General features: G+C 36.1%; 2 protein-coding genes across 5 annotated transcripts; both read left to right on the forward strand.

Moving 5' to 3' along the window:
• Positions 1-2,758: 2,758 nt before the first annotated feature.
• On the forward strand, positions 2,759-10,276 carry LOC145605288 (protein BONZAI 3-like). Its single transcript, XM_081661332.1, has 16 exons — positions 2,759-3,035; positions 3,135-3,185; positions 4,532-4,686; positions 4,788-4,836; positions 4,992-5,048; positions 5,182-5,346; positions 5,441-5,572; positions 5,671-5,732; positions 5,864-5,933; positions 6,049-6,154; positions 6,321-6,397; positions 6,815-6,949; positions 7,323-7,487; positions 7,575-7,691; positions 7,779-7,869; positions 8,766-10,276. Exons 1-16 carry the CDS (start codon positions 2,883-2,885, stop codon positions 8,855-8,857), a joined length of 1,677 nt encoding a protein of 558 aa, XP_081517458.1. The 5' UTR covers positions 2,759-2,882; the 3' UTR covers positions 8,858-10,276.
• Positions 10,277-17,076: 6,800 nt separating this feature from the next.
• On the forward strand, positions 17,077-20,307 carry LOC145604756 (uncharacterized). 4 transcript variants are annotated; one of them, XM_081660701.1, is made up of 5 exons: positions 17,077-17,327; positions 17,505-17,608; positions 18,166-18,401; positions 18,537-18,746; positions 20,037-20,307. In XM_081660701.1, exons 1-3 carry the CDS (start codon positions 17,168-17,170, stop codon positions 18,181-18,183), a joined length of 282 nt encoding a protein of 93 aa, XP_081516827.1. In that variant the 5' UTR covers positions 17,077-17,167; the 3' UTR covers positions 18,184-18,401; positions 18,537-18,746; positions 20,037-20,307. The 4 variants fall into 4 exon arrangements, with proteins under 4 accessions (XP_081516827.1, XP_081516824.1, XP_081516825.1 ...); XM_081660698.1 differs by having other exon boundaries at positions 18,259-18,401; XM_081660699.1 differs by having other exon boundaries at positions 18,288-18,401.
• The last annotated feature ends 1,667 nt before the right edge of the window (positions 20,308-21,974 follow it).

Consider the following 21,974-nt stretch of genomic DNA (forward strand, 5'->3'; position numbering starts at 1 on the left):
TTCACAAACTTTTAAAAAAATCAGATGTACAATAATTATTGTACGTTCATTATAAAAATAGACTAAAGTGATCAAAAGTTACCCCTGAAATGAATAAAAGTTACCCTAATATGCATAAAAGTAATGCAATACAAATAAAAATTATTAGTAAAAAATCACATTTTAAATGACTAAATATAAATTATTAGTGATTGAATGTAATTAAATTACCATTATAAAAATTTTCTTGTTGTCTATTTATATAAAAATTGTATTATGTTTAAAGTTACCCAAAAAAAGACAAAAAGTTACCCTAAAATTAGTTTAAGTTACCCTACTGCTCGATGTACAGTAATATTAGTGTAAACCGGGTCTATACAAAAGTTTTTGTAGGATTTTTTACATTTAAATGATTTTTAAATAATTTTTCTTTTTTTATTTTAAAAAGTCACCTCTTTCCCACCAGCATCCCACGATGCCGGCGCCGGCACCAACTTCCCTGCCCCAACACACGCCGGCGTCCAACCTTCTCCCTCGGTGGCGCGCCACCCTCCCGTCCTTGCCGCGCCTATCCCCCTTCTGCCAAACCACCATCTCCCTTCCCCGAAAGCCACCTCCCTCTGAAAACCCTAAAAACCTCTTCCATCCTCCTTAAATCCCGCCACCGGCGATATTTGCTTTGCCCTCTCTCCTTCCTCTCACCTCACCATCATCAAAAAAATACGAATGGAACCAATTTGTAGATTAGATCTTGGAGGAAAAGAGTGATTGGACTTAAAGTATTACTCCGTATTTTTTTTTGAGCACTATTGGACTTAGGGCCTGTTCACATTTACTTAATTTCAGTTCAGTTCAGCTCCAATCAGTTCAGTTCAGTTCAGTTCCAATCAGTTCAGTTCAGTTCAGCTCTTAATTTCTCTCTCACATAAAATATTCATTTCAGCTCAATTCAGTTCAGTTTAGTTCAGTTCAGTTCCAATCAGTTCAGTTCAGTTCAGTTCAGTTCAGCTCCAATCAGTTCAGTAAATATGAACAGGCCCTTAAAGTATAAATTGGCGAAAAACATTGAAAAAATGGCGTTGATTGACGCTCATCAACTTAGGCATTTGGCACCTAGAAAAGTGTTTGCCCTGTTTGGTAATGATAAGTTGACCGAGTATGATCCCCTTTCATAAGTTTATTGCATCGTTTTCTTGAAATCCTTTAGGATATACATTGGGAAGATATCCGTGAAACTGTATATACTCGTATTTTTTTTTTTTTCGTTTTTGGTAAGTTTTGTTGATTTTTTCCCATATTTCTTTAATGTAGAATTTGAATATGGCATCATTTGGACTTGTACACCAACAAAGTATTTAATACTTTGTGGTAGAGGTAATCAACATTGACCCGGCCCGAAAATATAGCTTGTTTGGGAAAAAAAAAGTACTTTTTTAGTTTAAAAGCTTGAACCCGGCCCGAAAAAGCCCAAGATGACCCGTTTTGGCCCGACAAACCCGTTACTTTTTAACGGGTTTGGACACAAAAATTGTGTTAAGGCCCGACCCGACCCGATTTTTGATCACCTCTACTTAGTAGCCACTACATATAAGTAACTTTTGATTTGCAATTGTTTTTACATAATATACTCAACAATTATAATTACTCATTTCGTGTTTTAATAAGTGTTACACTTATCAAATTTGGCTGTTTTTGTAATAAGTGTTAAATTATTTTATTTTATTTTATTTTTTATTTTTTGACAAAAAACTACCTTTAAATATTACTCCCTCCGTTTTTTTTATATGCATCAGTTGACAATTGCACTATTCACAGACCATACTTGACTTAATTTTTTCACCTCTAAAAAAATGAATAAATGTTATTATATTATATATCATTTCATTTGTCATAATGTCTAGTTTCATAATATTTCCTCCATTTTCTTTTACTTGCAACAAGCCTTTTAGACACGCAGTTTTAGGAGATGATTAGTGAGGGTAAACGAGCGATTTTATCAATATAATTGTTACACGAAGATTTGAATAGGGTTAAGTATCATTTGTAAAAAATATAATGAATAATTTATTTGTTTACATTACATAAACCCGACCTCAAAACACGTGCCACAAGGCTGTGTTGCAAGTAAAAAGAAACGGAGGAAGTATAATTTTGTTACAATTTTTAGTAATATACAATTAAAGATATTAATGGTCAAAGTAGTGTCTTGACAAATGTGTCGGTCAAACTGATGCATATAAAAAAAAAAAAAACAGAGGGAGTATGTATCTCTCTCTCATGGTCATGGTCTCCATCAAACCCACAACTGTTTATTACTTTTCAATAAACTATTAACTTCACTAGCTTTCTTTTACAAATTTTTAATACTCCAATCACCCCACTTACCTCTTATTTTATTTAAGTCAATTATATTGCTTAAAACTATGTGCCGGTCAAACTGTACACTTATTAAAACATGGAGGAGTATTGCTAGTGGCCTAGTGGGATACAACCATTTTTTTTTGGTTCATTTCATATTTAACATACTACTCGTAGACCCTTAGTATTTTAAAAGGAAATGTACCCGTCAAAAAAAAAAAAAAAAAAAAAAAATGGAAATCTAGAACATCTTACCATTTTTTTTTTGAGGGGGAGTAGAACATCTTACCACGGAGTACTTCAGAACCGTCTTGACATTTTGACTTACTCTACTCTTAATAAAAAAGAAAAGAAGAAAAGGATGTTATAGCATGACTATTATATCTCACTCACTCACTCTATATAAAGCCACTCTGCTACTTCTCTGCATTAGAAATTTAACTTCTTTTCTGCATTAGACTTTTAACTCCTACTTTTTCTCTTCTATATTAATAAATCTAACTTAGTCTCCTAACTTCTTCTGGTTCAATCTTTTGGTTTTGCTCATGGAAAATTTCAATTTCTTAAGATTTAAAACAAAAAATTCTATTATTCCGCGCATTTTCACTTTCAACCTTGAATCACCGGCATTTTCACCGGAATCATCACCGGCACCGGAACCAGCACCTTCGGATGCCAATTACAATTCACTTATCGAGGTACACCCGCCTTATTTTAAAGTTTGTTATTTGTGTTTCTGATTTATTGTGGAGATTATGCCCAGTATTGTAATGTTCTTCTGTTTTTTTTTTTTTAAGTTATCGTTTTCAGTCAAAATACAGTCGGGTGAGCTCAATGAAATTCCCAGGGTATGTGTCTTTTCTTCCGAAGGATAGTTTAGTTAAGTCTTACGAAGTATTATTTTTTTTTTTTTTTTTTTTTTTTTTTTTTTTTTTTTTGTAATTTAATTTTTAACCTGTAAATTAAAGAAATAACAGATTAGGGATGGAATTTATGCTCTAATCTGTTATTTCTTTCCAATATGATGATTATGATCCAATGATTAATACATTTATTTATTTATTATATTATTTTTTTGGAATTGAATGAGCTTGAACTATATTCTATCTTCCTTATAAATTGGAACACTTGAGGAGGACAAGTTCTCTTGTTTAAGCATAATCTTTCCAAAATTGGAGAGATTTAGAGGGAAAATTGAGCCCATTTTTCACCTATCCTTTTTCTTTGTTCTTTGTAATCCAAACTATGTGTAAAGGTTCTTTTCAAAAAAAAAACTAAGTGTAAAATTTTTTTTTTTTTTTTTTTTTTTTTTATTTTTTATTTTTTCTCTTTTGGGAAATTTTACAAGGTGGTCTTAAAGAATCAGAAATTCTATGTGGAAGACCAAATTTTTGGAGTGACTTTAATGAATTTTGCCACTACATAGGAATTTTAGGAAAATTGGTCTTACAATTTTTTTTTTCTTCCAAATTACGAATTTCTACTAAACTAGATTTATTTTTTGGGAATTTCTGATCCAGTTGACTAGGTGAGGGCGGTTGAAAATCAAAATATATAAGAATGGATAATTTGTCATAAATCACCCTTTAAAATTGCGTTTTTGTGTATAATCACCTTTTAAAAATCTTTATTAAAAAAAAAAAAAACCTTCAAAACAAACTTGTAAGAAGAGAGACCTGATTCATTTCTTCTTCTTCTACATTTTTTTTTAATGAACCACCTTTAGCCAGATTCCAATATTTGAGTCACAATTTTTGGTGTTGATTTATCTTTAACCCCCAGTTATACTACCATGGCAGCTCCACCACCGCTTAATTGTGGACTTTATTTTTTTATTGATGCAAGTTTTAGAAGTGGTGATTAAGGAAGTTTGGTGATGGGAAGACATGAAAAAGAGAAAAAAATGGTAAAATAATAAATAACATACTTATTTTGATTTTTTTTAAAAAAGTAAAATATTAAACCCAAGGACCTAACTTTTTGTAACTACAGTAGTTCATCTTTGTCGGAAAAGTAAACATAGGTCTACGGTGAGCTCTAACGGTGAGCAAAAAAGTGGAAGGTCCTTAATGGTGAAAAGTGAGGTCTTGATTGTATGCTTAACTCGTCTTTCCATATTGCATTTTTTAAGCATTTGTAAGTTTATCGTTTCACATAATTTCTGAGTAATGTTATTTTCCTACACACTACACAGAACAATTTGCTGCTAGCAATGTTCAAGGGGGAAAAAGACAAGATTACTAAAGAAATTGGTCATACAGAGGTCTTTGAGGACAGTTCAGAGTTAGATCTTTTCTGGTCTAATAAACTGTTAGTCAAATATCGTTTTGGGGACAATCAGCCATTAATGTATGCTTTATCTTTGTGTCCTTTCAACTTTGGACAATTGTGTCTGCTAAAGCTTTCACAATTCGGACTAAAGCATTTTCCTTATATTTGCTTCATATCAGCTTACGTCTCTATCACGTCTATCCAGAAAATCACAGCACACTTGTAGCGGTAATACCTCTAATTTATGACTTAAGAATTTTCTAACTTGTCTAATTTTCTGTTGGCTGTTTGCTGTCTAAATGACATACGAAGTATATATTACTTAGCTATATAAAGGTATTTAAAAAGGTTATGTTATTTAGACTACATATGATCTCTTGCAGGATCTCATGTTGCATGAGGAAAAACTTCTTGCAGAAAGCAGCGTTCTTCTGTCTCAGGTATATATACCCTTCTTCCCTAATGTCTCAAGTCTGAGGCAACTTGCATTTAGTGCTAGATTGAGACTCATGATTGTATTTTTGAAGCTTGAATATTGTTCTCTTCTAATGTTTTTCTTTTACACTTCATCAGATTGTTGTAGGTGTGGAGAGTACTTGTTCTCTAGGTCTAGAAAACAAACAAATGAGACAACAGATAGGAACGCTTACTGTTCGAGCAGAGGAGACTGTGGCGTCAAGAGGTCTATTGATCAAAATTTGTACCCATATGGGCAAGACTAATGGAATTTCTAAAAAGGTTGTTATATTATAATCTACCCTTGTGAATAATCTCATGTCAATAGTTTTTTACAGATGGAATTTTCATTTCATTCTCCTGCTTGTGTTTCTAGGGTCAATTCCTGAAAGTATTAAAAAAAAATGCTAACGGGACAGCCAATGAAATCTGCACCACGGAACTGGTGAAGAACAATCCGAAACCTGAGTGGAGTGTCTATCTTAATATGCAGCAAATTGGTGGCAAGGCAAGTATACCTACTTCTTGATATCTCTTCTTTTGATTGGCTAAGAAACTAGATGTATATAGTTTGTTTAGCAAAGAAAATCCTGTTATTTTTTGCAGGGTGACGAGTTAGTCATTGAAGGCTATAACTTCAGCAGCAATCGCAATCATACTTTATTTGGGTAAAAAAATTCTTCTTGATTCCCTATGTTTTATTTAATTTTTATTTTTTAAAAAATTTCTTTTAAGCATATCTCTGCTTTTCAGCAACCTCTACAGTAGATAGTTGATTTAGATAGTATTTTTCATATAGCGCGTGGCAGGCACCAGTATCCGATCCAGCAAAACTGAACAGTGAGGAGTCTTCTCATGGTCTTAAAAAGGTGCTTCAGTATGCTTCCTTAAGGATGATACATTGACCTTTCCCCTCCCTTTATCTATTCTATGCATTGCAATGTTACATTATTTGTGAATGATGATTGATGTTGATTGTGACAGAATCGTAACAGTCAGCTGTCTGTGGATATTCTTGAAAGTCATAGCTTCCTTGACTTTATTAAGAATGGTTACGAGATTGGTCTCATGGTAGCTGTCGATTTTGCTGGTATGTTTTCGTTGTATGAGTTCTGATTATATTTGGTGCTGATGTTAGATCAAATAGTAGCTGCTATATCTTTTGGAGTTTTGGTTGTACAATATAAGAGGCTTGTTGCTCATCTACACTTGGCATTTTCAATATGCTCACCAATGGTGTTCCTCATCTCATCTAGTGACAGATGTAGACCCAGAAGGCTTGGATTCCTTTCACAACATCGATTCCTCTGGCCATTTGAATGCCTATCTGCAAGTAAGTCATCTTCATCAGTATTCTTTGTTTTTTAATATGATGCCAATGACGTGTACATTTTTTTTCACATTAATTTTTGTATTGAACCACCTATAATTATGAAGAATCACAATACTAATCTTTTTATTACATATACTAATAATGGACACACATTAAAGGAATTGAAAGGTCAAGATATTTTTAGCTCTTATTATTATTATTATTATTATTATTATTATTATTATTATTATTATTATTATTATTATTATTATTATTATTATTATTATTATTATTATTATTATTATTATTATTATTATTATTATTGTTATTATTATTATTATTTTTATTTTTTAATTTGAATTTGGTGGTTGATTTCCAAGTCTCATTTAGAAAAGAAACAGTACCTCTGAGAGCACCTTCACAACATTCTATTTGCAGGTCTTGAAGGATATTGGTGGGGCTATTGAACATTACGATTCTGATCAACGTTTCCCTGCTTGGTGTTTTGGAGGAAAAACTAACGGGAAAATGTTGTCCTGCTTCAACTTGGATCCGGATTCAAGCAATTGTGTGGTAGGAACAATTAAGTTTGAAATCACTTGAGATTACAGTGTTTTGTTCTTATTGCATTCTTTAAGGTTTCTATAAAGCTTATTATTTTCAATAGGAATACCCAGAACTTAAATTAATAGTGCTAACACTCAAAACTTAGTTGATACCTTTAATTTTGTGTCATAATCAAAGAAAAGGACTTTAGCTATTGTGCAACTATCCCCGGCTTTCTTTTGTTGAAAAATATTTCTAGCCTCAGCTTTGCTTTGCGGCCTTTGCCGAACTTGATTTTGCTGAACTAAACTTATCTTTGATTGAAATTTATTTATAATAAGCTGAGGAGAGCACAGAGCCTATGTGGTTAATGCTGATAGCAACTTTCTTGTCTTTACAGGTTAAAGGAGTTGAAGGTATTTTAAAATCCTATAACTCTGCTTTGGCAAAGGTCAAGTTTCATAGCCCCACCTCATTGAGTGAGGTGATTACAAAAGCCTCTAGCTTTGTCTCCGAGTCTTGTAACCATATATGTCGGAAGTACTATGTATTACTTATTGTAACGGTAAGCATTATATATGACTGTACTTGTGTTTGGGTAATGCCTGCATTATATTTTTCTTAATAATTTGAAACACTACTATATGTGTAGAGTGGAGACTTGCTTGGTATTCAAGATACCATTGATTCTTTGGTAACTGCATCCAACTTACCATTGTCAATCCTTATTGTCGGTGTTGGTGATGACAAAAGATTTGAGAAGATGAAGGTAAGGGTCAACTTCTTTTGGTGATGATCGTTTACGTGAATATATTATTGATAATTATATATATACTACTAACATGCTTGATAACAGAAACTTTGTCCTGGGCATCTGCTAAAGGATTTTAAAGGTGTCTTGGCTCTGAGAGATATAGTACGCTTCATGCCAAAGTGTAATGTGTCTGGTGAGTCAATCACTTCTAAATTATACCTTTTCTGAATCCATGTATTGTACTAAAAATTATTAATATGCTTATTATTGCCTTGTATGTGTTATTTTCAAACACATTGGAGGGCAGAGATAGCTTATCAATGACATTGGAGACAAAACATATCAATGACATAACGGAGGAAATTAAGAAGTTTATATTTTGGTTTAACTTTTCTTCTTTAAAATGTTTGGCTTTTGATTATAATGTTTGCCTTTAAAACCTGGAAAATTCTGAATTAACAACCAAAAGGGTATATATCTAGATGACGGAATGGTATTTGTTTGCTTTCTGGGCCGTTATGGTATTAAAAAAACAGAACATAACTTTCAGGATAGTTAAAGTGCAAATTGAAATTCAAATTGGATCTCTTAGTTGCTTTCAGAATTACAGGAGATACAATAATTTTTATCTCAGTTTTGCCTGATAATGGTTTATTTTCAGGGAAGGGTTGTACTCCTTATTTATATATATTTTTTTTTTTTTAAGAAAGTATTCCAATTCAAAGAGAATTACACAAAATATATTTTTACCGAAAATATATGGAGGATGTTTACATTTCTTTATCATAAACTTACAGGCTTTTTTTAAAGGTGTTGTGTTCCTTTATTTCGTTTGCTCTTCTTGATTGCCTTTATACATTGAGTATACAGACACCATGTTTCTGTACAAGCATTGGCCTAAGCCCATTGACTACATTAAGATAGCTGCTTGAATGTTTGCAAAATTGTGTGTAAATTTGAACTGAGAAATAATGCTTAACATCCTTCATTTAATTAAATATTGTCTTCTGATTTTCTGAAAAATGATTTATTCTTATATTCTTTATATTATTTACCATCTAATGATAATTTCCTATTATTAATTGGCAGCTGATGAACGATACATGACCTGTTTGGAAGAAATACCCAAGCAGTTCTTAACTTATATGCAGAAGAAAGGCATCAAGCCAGACTCCATCTGACACCTCTCCAAACAGGAGGTAATAAATTTAAAATTACACTTGGGTAGTTGGGTGTATGTAGAATTTTGTGTGCTGAAAAAGTGAAGCTACTACTCCAGCTGATAAAAAAGGAAAAATAAATATAGCTGTCACATCGTCATTATATTTAATAAGATTCCGGTGGTACGTAGGTGGTGAGGGTTGGAGGAAAGCTTTCCCTTGATCAAATATAAGTTGGTTATGAAGTGGACTTATTATGAATGGAATGTTGGATACCTAATCACGAAGATAGCATGTTAGAAATCGTTTGGGTCAATTAGATTGAGGACTCATCTGTGAATTTCTCTAAGGATGAAAAGTTCTATCTAGATTTCCTTTTTTGTCTCTTATGTGGGTGCTTTGTCTGGAGAGAATTACGGGATTGTTTTCGGTTGGGTGAATTTTCTTTGATTTTGTTATGTGATGAGTGGTGTATTTGGATTTTCTATGCTCATGCTTGTGGAGTGTTCCATGACATATCATTTCTAATGCAATATGAGATTGGATATCTCATTGGGTGATGTGGGAGCATGGTATACACTGATGCACTTTTGTTGGCCTGACGTGGGTTCATGGCTAGATCTGCATGCTGACGGGCCTGGTTTGTGTTAGCTAGGGACAGCGAGTCCTAATTGAATATTGGTGCTTGAGCATGGGCTTGGGAAGTTGGGGTTATCAGCACCAGGCCTTATTTTGTGGCACAGTGCTACGAGCACATAAACAAGGCAGCAATAACGTAACAGATTCTTTAGAGTTGATCAATTGGGTGGAATCCATTCGTTTAAAACTTGAGAGAAAAAGCAGGCAGGGGTTTAGTGGCTGAGGGGGGCAGATGAGCTAGGGATCGGGGTTCATGATTGGCAGGCAAGGGTAGTGTTTTAGGGTGGAAAAGCAGGGTTGGTGGCTGGGAAGGGCATGGAAGTGACAGAAGATTCGGGGGTTTTGTGCTGATTTGGATTGGCTGATTTGTGGCACATACTGCTGACTTGCTGAGGCAACTCAAACATAGAAGAATGTGTCTAGATAAAATTAGCACATGGTATGTGTCTGTGCTAGGGCAACAATGAAAGGGCTATTGAGTTGGTTTACCTGTATGTCACATATGCAGGGGTAGTAAGCTTCAGAAAGGAGTTTATGCAGTTGCTATCTACCATTTGTGGAGTGCATGAAGTATCAGGGATCATAATGTTCTGACAATGAATCATATTTTACAGATATAATGATGTAACCTTGGTATATGGAGTAGTATATCTACTAGGAAAAACAAAATTAGGGTAGGGATTGTTGTTCATTGTAAATAGCCTTTCATTGTTTTTATATCAAGGCTACATGCCGCGTTTGGTTTGCATTTTCATGTTATAGAGGGTCTTAAAAGGCTTGCCTATCTTGAATTTTATCTGGCCGGGGAGGCTTTTTTCTCTTCACCTTATTATTTAAGATGATCTGATTTGAAATTTTAAGTTTTGGTCAAGTCTGGTTTGGTATTGGTTTAAAAAAAAAAGTCTGGTTTGGTATGATCCAGTCTGATTATTATTTCTGGTCTGAGTCAGTGACTCATCATCTTTATAATTGTCTAATTGATCTGAATTTTACTCAGCATTAGGGCTTACCAATATAGAAATGATGCTATGATTGATGCCAGTACACCCCTCGGGTTTATAAAAAGAAATTCAATGAAGATGTTTGATCAAGCTTAGAATTGTTATGAATAAAAACCTTAAGAGTGCATTTTGGTACCAACAATTTCAAATCTTTCAACCTAAATACCTTTCAAGTCTCCCAACTTCACTGTGCTGCAGGGATAAACTTCTGAAGTAGTTTCAAAAGAATTGTCTTGTAGGCTATGAATGGGACTATAGAACACATAAAAATAACAACAATGGCTGCCCACAAAGTCTCATGAGACACTACTACGAAAACTCCAGTCATAAAGGCTAGCAGAGTGCCAACCAGAGAGTGCTGGAGTATAGTAACGCTAAGGTCAATTAATACTAGTGATTTATCAGGATCCAAACCCATGGCCCAGATAAGGCAGAACAAGACCAGCAGAGAACAACACATTGCATATGTATCTGATATTAAGAACACTAGGAAGGCTCCTTTCCTTCCATGAACTGCATATCCTGAACTGTTGTTATAGCCACCAGGAACTTGTATACCAGCTGCGAATGTGATTGTGGCTAGAAGTGCTGCCACTACAGACATTGTGCCTCGCATTTCCCCCAAGTTTGTCTTTGGTTGCACATAGCTTGTTCTTATTCTAGGATTCAAACCCAAACGCTTGCACATTGAATCCTACAAAACAGATATATAGTTTAATTGTTGGCATAATATTAACCCAACTGAAGTACCACCAATCAGGCTAGCAATTTGGTTGCTGGCTTGCTGCAAGTCCTGCAACACTCCTTGGTTTTGCTTTACTGGTGAATAAAGTGGCTATTGTTCTGAAAGTATGAGGATGAATCTGTTGCATACTAATGTTTTTGCAATCGTAGTACAGCAATGTATGAGTTTGGCTTAAGTGAATATTAAGTGAATTCCTAATTATTAACATATAAAACAGTTAATGGTAAATAAAGTTTGTAGGACGTACCCATTCCTGTGACTCCTTGCATTCTCTTGCAAGCATATGCAAGGCTGTTTCACCATTGTTGTTTCTGACAGTCAAGTCAGCGCCTTTACTTAGTAATACTTCAACAAATACCATGTCCTTTCGTTCTATGGCCCGATGCAATGGTGTTGCACCATCCTTATCTTTCTTATCCTTCAGTGTTTCTACCCCGGGAGTACTCAAGAATTCTTCATAATCCTTTTTACATTTTAAGCAGATGTGATGCAGAGGTGTATCAGTTTGCTGCTCATAAAGCTCCAAGAAACCAAATGTCCCATATCGGATTGATATAAACTTGAGGATAGCCTTTGTGTGGCCACCTTCGCAGGCTTTGATCCAAGCTTTAGGTGCATTCTCTGATCCAGAGCACTCCATCAGTAACTTAATTAGTTTCGTATTACCTGCTTTCGCTGCTTTGTCAAGGGGCGTATTTCCATTTATATCCTGGCTTTCTGCCCACTCAGGATAATAATCGGTCAGGAAACCTGCAATTTCTGCCTTGTTTCGACGAAGAGAACAACTATTAGGAAGCAAATATATCTAGATCATCAAGTTAATAATACTTAAACGTGTACAAACTGTATTATGAGCGAAAAATGAATGATACCTGAGCAGTTTGAAGCAACATGAATAGGATTTTGTTTGTTTGGACCAGTATGTAAAGTAGCATCATGCACATTCCATCGTTTGTGTGATTTCAGAATTTCTTCTGCTACTTTAACACATCGGTTTTGGACAGCAAGGAATAGAGGACTTTCCTGGCTTTTAGAAGCTATCCTACACTGTGAAGCCGGATCAACTTTTAATAAACACAAGGCCACAGCTTCCTGACGATGCTCGAGCGCCATAAGCAAAGGAGTGGCCCCGTATTTGTTCTGTTGTAACCAAGGTGGCTGATCGTCGCCTTCACCTTGGGGTTGGCCTTGTGAATATGCTACTACAAGTAGTTCTGCAGCTTCAACATAGCCTACTCTAGCAGCAATATGAAGAGGATTATTACCAAAGTTGTTCTTGTGACAGATTACTCCCTTCAATACCTTTTGCCAATCCGGTAAGGTAGGATCGTCCTGCGATAACCATTTCAAGGCGTCTGGTTTACGATTTTCGACCTCGTCTACCCATTCATGAAGGAAGATTTCCTGACGTTTATTGTGTTTCTTGGCAAGGGTTGGGTATTCCTTTAGCAGTTTTTTAAACACTTTTTCTGTCAAATCAGAAAAAGAAAAGGTGTCACAAAAAATATACATCTTCCGTTTTTAATTGCACTATTTGTGATATCACGTTTATTACTCTTAAATGGACCTGGTTTCACACTAATATATTGTGGACCGCTAACATTAGATAAACTATGGTTGTTTTATTAAAATAAAGGGGTCACTACAATAAAAAAAAAGGTCGCTATGTTGAAATAAAAGTCATTTTGGTAATATATAGCTATTAGAGGTTAATTATTTTAATGAAATATTAAACGTTATACAGGTTTTAGTAAAGGTTACTATGTTAAAAATAAGGTGACTGCGTTAAAAATAAGGGTCATATGTTCAATATAATGTCAATTGCATGTTTATAAACCTCGAGTTCACAATAATATTATTGCGGACTAGGTCTACACAAGTCTTTCTGCACATTTGTCAGATTGACAAAGAGGAAGTATATTTTAGAGCTGATCAAAGCTGGCCCGGCCTGAATTTAAGCCGGATTTGGACAGTTTTTTTTTGGCTTTTTCAGCCAGAAATTGAGTCGGGCCTGGCCCGACTTACTTTTTTAAAAGTTTTTTGGGCGGGCTTAAGAGTGCATTTTTTATGCTAATTGAGTTATATTTTAGCCCGATCTGAAAATGGCTCGAAAGCAAGGCGGGTTTGGGCATGAAAGCCCGAATAAATGTGAAAAACATAAATTGAAAATGTTACCTGAGCAGTAGGGCGCTACGCTTAAGGGATTTCGATAGTTGGGCTGGTTGTATGGGATGTCTTTTGCTTCCAACATTATCAAGGCAGCCTCTTCCCACCCCTTCTCTATTGCGAGATAGAGGGGACTGGCACCATCTTCGTCACCAGCATTACACATCATTTCCAAAGGACCAAGTGATAGCAAGTACATTGCTACTTCCTGGTGACCACCCTTGATTGCTATGTGGAGCGGGTTCACCCCCTTCAAATCTGTTTCGATCCATGGCGGCTGATTACTTCCAATCTCTATCCTACATTCCTCTTCTTCCCCTGTATGGACAGCAATAGCAAGACGTCGAAAACTGTCAACAAGGGCTTCCACAATCTGCTTATGCCCTCTCTCGGCAGCTAAGTGAAAAACGTTCCTCCCTTTGTTATTCTTTTTGCATAATAATATTTGTGGCACCATTTGTAGAGCTTTACCGATGAAAATTTCCCTATCATTTTTCACTGCGATGTGAATGATGTTATTCGCACACTCATCAACTGTATTAGAGAGGTTATTGACAACATCAGGGAGTTGAGAAATTTCGTCGAGGATTACTACATTTCCTGTAGCTGCTGCTTGTAATATTATTCTTTCCTCCATACTACACCAATATCTAACAGTAGTTGTTATGAAATTTTTTAGCACATCAACTTTCAATGCTATTACCAATTTGGTATTGTAATAATGAACACGAAATCCTTTTTAGTCCTATATACTCGTATAGTCGTATGCCATTATTGATCTCAGGGATTGTGCTTATTATTGATTATCAATTACTTTCCATGATCGTCTAATCAAACTATATGCTAGTTGATATTTGATAAGGTTATCGAACAATTTGTTAGATATCATGCAGGTGACAAGCATTTTTATACTAAGTATTAGGAAATTAAAATTACATAAGAGTTTACTTTGTAAAAAATATTATAAATGTCTTAAGACTTTGAGCCAACTTGTAGTGCTTTATTATTTCCATTTTTTGCGTTTCGAACTGAATAGGCGTGTAATCATGCAATGTTGATAACCTTGGTTGTCAGCTTGTCATTCACATTGCCTATGCATAAAAACCATTGCACTAGTTGAGTTCTCCGTAGTTCCTTATCATTGTTTTCCCTACAATATTTTATGGATGTGGAGATTGTGCACATAGATAGTTGCTAGTTAGTTGGTAGCAAAACTTCAGAGTTTACATCTATTTTTTAAAAAAAAGAAAGAAAAAACCTCAGGTGTAAAACTTATACAAATACATAGTATATTGAAAAAAGTTTAAACAAAAAATATATACTTGTACATGTTAAGACTTGTCAAATTAGAGAGAATAGAGTGTTGTATTTTGTATTAGGGGTATGCACAAATATATATACAAGAGATTAGGGCACAAGAACTAGGCCCGTTAGCTATATAATCTACATACTCAATGTAGGCCCTAACACCCCCCCTCAAGTTGGAGCATGCAAATCACAAATGCCCAACTTGCCAAGTAAATACATGAATTGACTTTTACTCAAAGCCTTAGTGAATATATCTGCTAATTGGTCCGTTGTCTTCACATAAGACGGACTAATGATACCGTCCTGAATCGCATCACGAAGATAATAGCAATCCACCTCGATGTGCTTGGTACGCTCATGGAAAACTGGATTATGCGCAATATACAAAGCAGATTGATTATCACAAAACAAACTCATTGCGCGGGGATGCGAGACACCTAAACTCAGAAGAAGAGCCTTTAACCATTTCAACTCATCAGTAGTTTTAGACATAGAGCGGAATTCGGCCTCTGAAGAAGATTTGCCACAGTGTCTTGCTTTTTAGTCTTCCAAGAGATAGGAGAAGCACCAAGAAACACCAACCAGCCAGTGATAGATCGTCGCGACAAGGGACAACCTGCCCAATCCGAATCACACCAACCTGTAAGATGTAAATCACACTCTGAACTCAAAAGGATTCCCTGACCCGGACACCCTTTCAAGTATCGCACTGTACGAAGAGCAGCCTCCCAATGGTCCTGTCGCGGGGTTTGCATAAATTGAGATAGAATATGCACCGCATAAGCTAGATCAGGTCTAGTAAAAGACAAATAAATCAAACGACCCACAAGTCGCCGATACATTTCTGGATCAGAAAGAAGAGAGGACTCAGATTTTGCTAGATTATGATTTTGCTCAATAGGAGTACCTGCCGAACGTGCCCCTAGCAAACCGGACTCTGCAATTATATCAAGTGTATATTTCCGTTGACATAAGAATATGCCTTCCGGACTCCGTGCAACCTCAATGCCAAGAAAATACTTCAACACACCCAAATCTTTCATATGAAAACAGTCACTCAAATATGATTTGAATTTCGAAATTTCAGAAGAATCATTACCAGATATTATTAAGTCATCAACATACACCAGAACACTCAGTTGAATAGACCCAGATTGCAGAGTAAAGAGAGAGTAATCAGAGTACGATTGCAGAAATCCGTACCTTTTCAAAGATGAGGCCAATTTAGAGAACCAACAACGAGGTGCTTGGCGAAGACCATACAACGACTTCAGAAGACGACACACCATACCAGGTTGAGAGCCATGAAACCCAGGGGGAAGCTTCATATAAACTTCCTCATCAAGATCACCATGAAGAAATGCATTGTGGACATCCATTTGATGCAATTCCCAATTCTTTGCAGTAGCAACAGCAAGAAAAGTACGAACAGTTACCATTTTAGCAACCGGAGCAAAAGTCTCGGTATAATCAACACCCTCAACCTGATGGTTACCAAATATAACCAGGCGAGCCTTCAATCTCTCAAGAGTGCCGTCAGAATTAAGCTTGACCTTGTAAACCCATCTGCACCCAAGAGCTTTCTTGCCCGGAGGTAATTTTTCCATTACCCATGTTCCATTTTTTTCCAATGCATCAATTACTTTTTGCATTGCCTCTTTCCACCCCTCATCTTGCATTGCCTCCTTGAAATTACGAGGCTCAACCACCGTATCAATAGCTGCAATAAATACACGGTGTCGCACAGAAAATTTATCACAATTCAAAAAAAGTGCTAAAGGATAAGGAGTACCTGAGGAGCTTGGAGTGGACGGTGAACTTGGAGAAATAGATGGATCGGGAAGAGAGACAGTATGTGCGACATAATCACGATGCCAACCAGGAGCTTGCCGCGGCCTTTGACCACGACCTAATTCAATAATAGAGGAGCTCGGATCAGCCGTGTGGCTGCTGTCTGAGGGCTGTGCAGCAGTAGAAGAGGGGCCAGAAGACCCCACAACGGGGCTGCTGGGGGGGCTAGATGCCGCAGGTGGCCTGCGGTGGGGGGCCGTAACAGGAGCTGTAGGAACAGTAGTAGCAGGGCTGCCATTATGGGCAGCAATAGAAGCAGTAGTGGTAGGGTCCACTAGTAGAAAAAGTCAAAAAGGCACCGCTCAATGGCCACCGGTTTTTAAAAACCGGTGGGGAAAAAAAGGGGGAAAATGGGCGGGATTGTGGGGATATAGAATTGCCACCGGTTTAAACCGAACCGGTGGGAAAAATATTATTACCACCGGTTCAAAACCGGTGGGCTTTGTTATTTAAAAAAAAAAAAACGCCCCCCTTATAAACCCCAAACCCTAACTCACTCCTCTCCAATTCTCTTCTCAGCCGCTCCTTCTCTTTCTCTCTCCTATTTTCCCCTCCCTCAGTTCGTCTCACATTCTTTATCTCCTCTTGCCTCACACTCTCTCTCTTCAACCACTGTAGCAGATGCGAGCTTTAATTTGCCGCAACCACCGTAGCCCTGCCCTCCGCACTCACACTCACACTCCTGCTCGTTTGCGTCTTCTTTATGAAGATGTTTGGCTCAGATCTTCTGATGGGGTTAAACTTCATGCTTGGTTCATCAAGCTTCTTCCCGATTGCCGAGGTTAATTTTGATTTCTTTCTCTATTGTGATGTTGTGATTGTTGGGTTTTTTTTTTTTATTTTATTTTTTTTTATGCGGAATTCGAATGAATGATTTTTAGGGTTTGATTTGGTTGGTTTTGAGGTAATGATTTCTGGGTACTTGCTTATTTGTGCTTTGATGCAATCTGGGTTTTAGGGTTTAAATTGAGGGTTATGGCTGTGGCGAATGCTGTCGTGCCCATCGTAATTGGCGGTGGTGGTGCCTTCTCTTTGCAAATATGGTGGATTTTTTTCATGAAGGTATGTTGTTCTTCGATTCGTGATCCAGGGTTTCTGATTTTTTTCAATTTAAGGATCAATTTTTGCCTTTAAATACAAAATTGGATCATACACTATGTTGATTGAGCGAGATATTCGACAACTATTCACATGCATGTGTTAATCAAATTGTTATTTTATTTTTTGTTGTTAATGTTGAATAATTGAAATTTTGATTGAATTTAATGGTGGGATAATAGGATTGTGGGATAATCTAGGTATTTACACTTAGTTCAGATTATGGATTTGAAATGGGTATGTGAGAAAGGTTGTTTATAAGTGCTACTCTGTTTTCTTGTTAATTTGTCTGCATATTTGGTTTAAATTACGTAGTATATAATTTGGCATCAAATATGTTAATTGATTATCTACTTTGTGCTGGAATTTGAGCAACTTGAAGAGACTTATTTTTTTTTTTTTTGGTTTCTTTGTTAATTTTGCCCTCTAATTTCCTGCTTTAGTTTGTAGTATTTGATATGTTATGAGAGCTCTAGGGTCTTAAAATTGAAACTTGTTATATGTCCTAAATGCTATTGCAGAAAGTGGCAGTAAGTTGAAATGGGTGCCCTGTCTCTTTTTTAATTGTAAATTGAAACAATGACCTTATCCTACCGTGATTTTTCAACTGATAGAGATGTAAACTCAAGCAATATCTTGTTAGACTCAGAGTTCAGTGCCAAGATAGCATATTTTGGACTAGCTAAGGTGACAATTAAAGCCAAAGGGCCTCACACTGCATCTGCTATTGCAAGCTCTTTTGGTTACATAGTCCCAGGTTGGTTTCCTGTGAACAATTTTATTTTATTTTTTAATTTATTTTTTTATATTCAATCTCCTTTTTTTTATATGGAATTTATTTATTTAGTTGATATCTTCTTAAATTTTTCTTTATTTCAATATTTTCTTGCAGGCTTCCCAAATTAATGAAATGTAACCTGGTATTTGTGCTTACCCAAGGAGTCCAGCTTATGGAGTTATGGGCTAGAGACAAGTGCAGCGGTTGCCCTTCTAGCTGCTCAAGTTATTGTTAATGTTGCAAGCAGTTGTATTGTTCCCGACGAAATCCCTATACTTCAACTACTCATTGGACTCTTGCCCTTATTTGCTTTATTATATCCTGGTAACTCTCTTTCTTTGCTACATTAACTCATGTCTAGGCTTTGCATCATGAAATGCTTGAAATTGGAAATGAGGCTTTGCGTTTTTGAAGTCTTGCAGCTTCTTAAGTTGGTTTATTTGATTATTAACATGTTGCTATAGTCATCCTTGTTGTTTGATATTGTGTGTATTCATGATTGGAGTTGGTATTGGGTGTTAGCAGATTTGTGAATTTGTTATTTGTTGCAATGATTTTTATATGTATGTTAATAGTTTTATTATAGGCTTGTAATTTAAATAAGAATAGATGCTGGGAATGATTTTTATATGTATGTTGCTATTTTAAATGAAGAAACGTATAATGATATAACTAATGGGACAAAATTGTTAAACAAGTTCGAGATGTAATGCCTTGGGATGTCATTTTTTGTGAAGGAAGCCTTATTAATTTGTTGAATATATGGATAAGCAGTAATATTTGGATTTTGCCCTTTTTCTAATAATTTGTTGAATATTTGGATTTGTGGTAGTTTTAATGAATTCGATAATAAGCTATTGGGTAAATTGAATTGAATTTAGTTCATGTATTGTTAGTAGTGAAGTGAGTAGATATAGGCTCGCTAAACCATTAGTTAATTATTGTAGATATCTCCATAGTTATATATTAGATACTTAATTCTTGTCACGCGGCTATATCTTGTCTTGTTTGCTCAGTCGTATTGATTGTCAAGGCTGTAGGGAGCTAGTGATACAGTAGGTGTTTCTTGTTACTTGAATTCAAAAGTGGACCTCATCCTTAGGCGATGAGATGTCTTTAATTGCATTTACTTGCTTTTGATGTATATGATATCTTAATTTAGCTAAGATTCTACTCAATCTCATCCTCTCCACGATAATTTTTTCTCCCTCTTTCTTGGCGAACATGCTATTGTCTCGTCTCTTGTTTTGCTTGATTGTTAATCTATAACCTTTGAGGAAGGCGAAGTAATGGAGGGAGGAGGGGGAGGTGGGTTTTAGGAGAGGAGAGAATTAGAGTGTATATTCAGAACCACACAAATCAATCCACCAAAAAGTTACTCATGTTCTGAAGTAATAATTCTGAATTAATATTCGAGTGTAAATAAAAAATAAGGTTCGTCCTTTCTCTGTGTTAAGAATCTTTTAAAATATGAAAATGTATTTTGCTTAAGGCTTTTCTTCTCAATCTTCCTTATTGCATGTATATATGGCTGAGTATAAGGTAGTATTGCTCTACTTGTTGTCTTTGACTAATACACACTCCGAGATCTCTTATCATTGTTTTTTGATGCAGGTTGCTATTGGAACATGTTATCTATACGCAAGGTTGCTGCTGCCTCGTAAGGCTGCTGCAGCTGCTGCTGCCTCGCCAAGGATGTTACATTGGTGTGACTTAGCTTGTATTTAACAGTGACTAGTTTATTTTTAAAGTTTTTTTAGACCAAAATTGTAATGTTACAGCCTTTTTTAATGAAAATATGTAAGTATATATATATATGTTAGTGTTTATATATCAATTTATGTGGAAAAAATGCAAAAAAAAAAAAAAAATTTTTTTTTATTTTTTTGGGCCATTTTTGCCACCGGTTTTGAACAAAACCGGTGCCAAAAACCCGTTTAAAAAAAGCGAGAATGGGTTTTTGCCACCGGTTAACCGGTGGCCAAATTAATTAATACCACCGGTTAACCGGTGGCCTTTTGTGCTAGGTTTTGCCACCCCCCCACTGGCCACCAGTTCAAAACCGGTGGCAAAGGGGGGTTTTGAACCGGTGGCCAAGCCCTTTTTTCGCCTAGTGGTCGTGGCTGCTATTTTCGGGCACAAGAGATTGCTCACCAACCTCTAAAATGTACTCCAAATCATCAATAAAGTCAAGATCAACCCCAACATTGGCATTAGATGTGTCTTCGATATCCACATTAGGAGAAACCGAAGCACCATCATCAACAAATGGAAACTCATTCTCAAAGAATTTCACATCACGAGAGACAAATATATCACCACTTTCTAAATCATACAACTTCCAACCCTTCTTGCCATGAGGATAACCCACAAACACACACTTCTTACTCCTAGGTGCAAATTTGTCACCCTTAGCTTTTTGGTTATGAGCAAAACAAAGACAACCAAACACCCTCAAAGCATCAAAATCGGGTTTTTTGTCAAAGAGAATTTCATATGGGGTTTTATCGGCTAGCAAAGTAGAAGGAATACGATTAATCAAATAAACCGCCCCAAGGACACACTCACCCCAAAAAGTAATCGGCAAATTGCCTTGAAACATCAAAGAACGACTCACATTCAATATATGTTGGTGTTTACGCTCTACCCGACCATTTTGTTGAGGTGTGCCAACACAAGAGGTTTGGAAAAGAATGCCATTTTCAGTAAAATATGGGATGATGGGTTTAAATTCTGTGCCATTGTCACTCCTCACACACTTAACATTGACATCAAATTGACACTTAACCATAGCAAAGAAAGAGCAAAAAGAAGAATAAACTTCGGTTTTGTCATTCAATAAATAAACCCAAACACCACGTGAAAAATCATCAACAATCGTTAAGAAATAATGAGCGCCACAAGTAGAGGCCGTGTTATATGGTCCCCACAAATCACAATGTATCATTTCAAGAATACGACTAGCACGACTATCACTATCAGGAAAGCTGGCTCGGGTCTGTTTAGCAAGAGGACAAATTTCACAAGCTTTGTGTAAACACTTAGTACCAGAAGTACCTCGAATAGCAGGAAGCAATTTGACAATTTTCTCCGATGGATGCCCCAAACGGCGATGCCACAACTCAAATGTAGAAATCTCTGGACCCGGGAGTGCACATACTTTTGGGAGACGCCGGAAATAATATAGTCCATCTATCCGTTCACCGCCTCCAATTAAGCTCCCCGAGGATTGATCCTGATAGCACAAAGAGAATTAGTGAATCGGACAAAGCAATTAGATTCATCAATCAACTTAGACACTGAAATCAAATTGCAATTTAATTTAGGGACAAATAAGACGTGTTCAAGAATGATTCCATCCGCCAAGAAAACACGACCCTCCTTTGTTGCAAAAGCTTGAGCCCCATCGGGAAGACCAACGGGGCATGATAAAATTGATTGAGTATCAAATAGAGAAGACTCGTCACCCGTTACATGATGTGAGGCTCCCGTGTCAATAATCCATGACAATGAAAAATTATCACCGGTAATACGATCGGTAGGAACATCAAA

The sequence above is a fragment of the Chenopodium album genome, chromosome 22 (genome assembly GCF_948465745.1).
Source record: "Chenopodium album chromosome 22, dcCheAlbu1.1, whole genome shotgun sequence".
In the NCBI taxonomy this organism is placed as follows: domain Eukaryota; kingdom Viridiplantae; phylum Streptophyta; class Magnoliopsida; order Caryophyllales; family Amaranthaceae; genus Chenopodium; species Chenopodium album.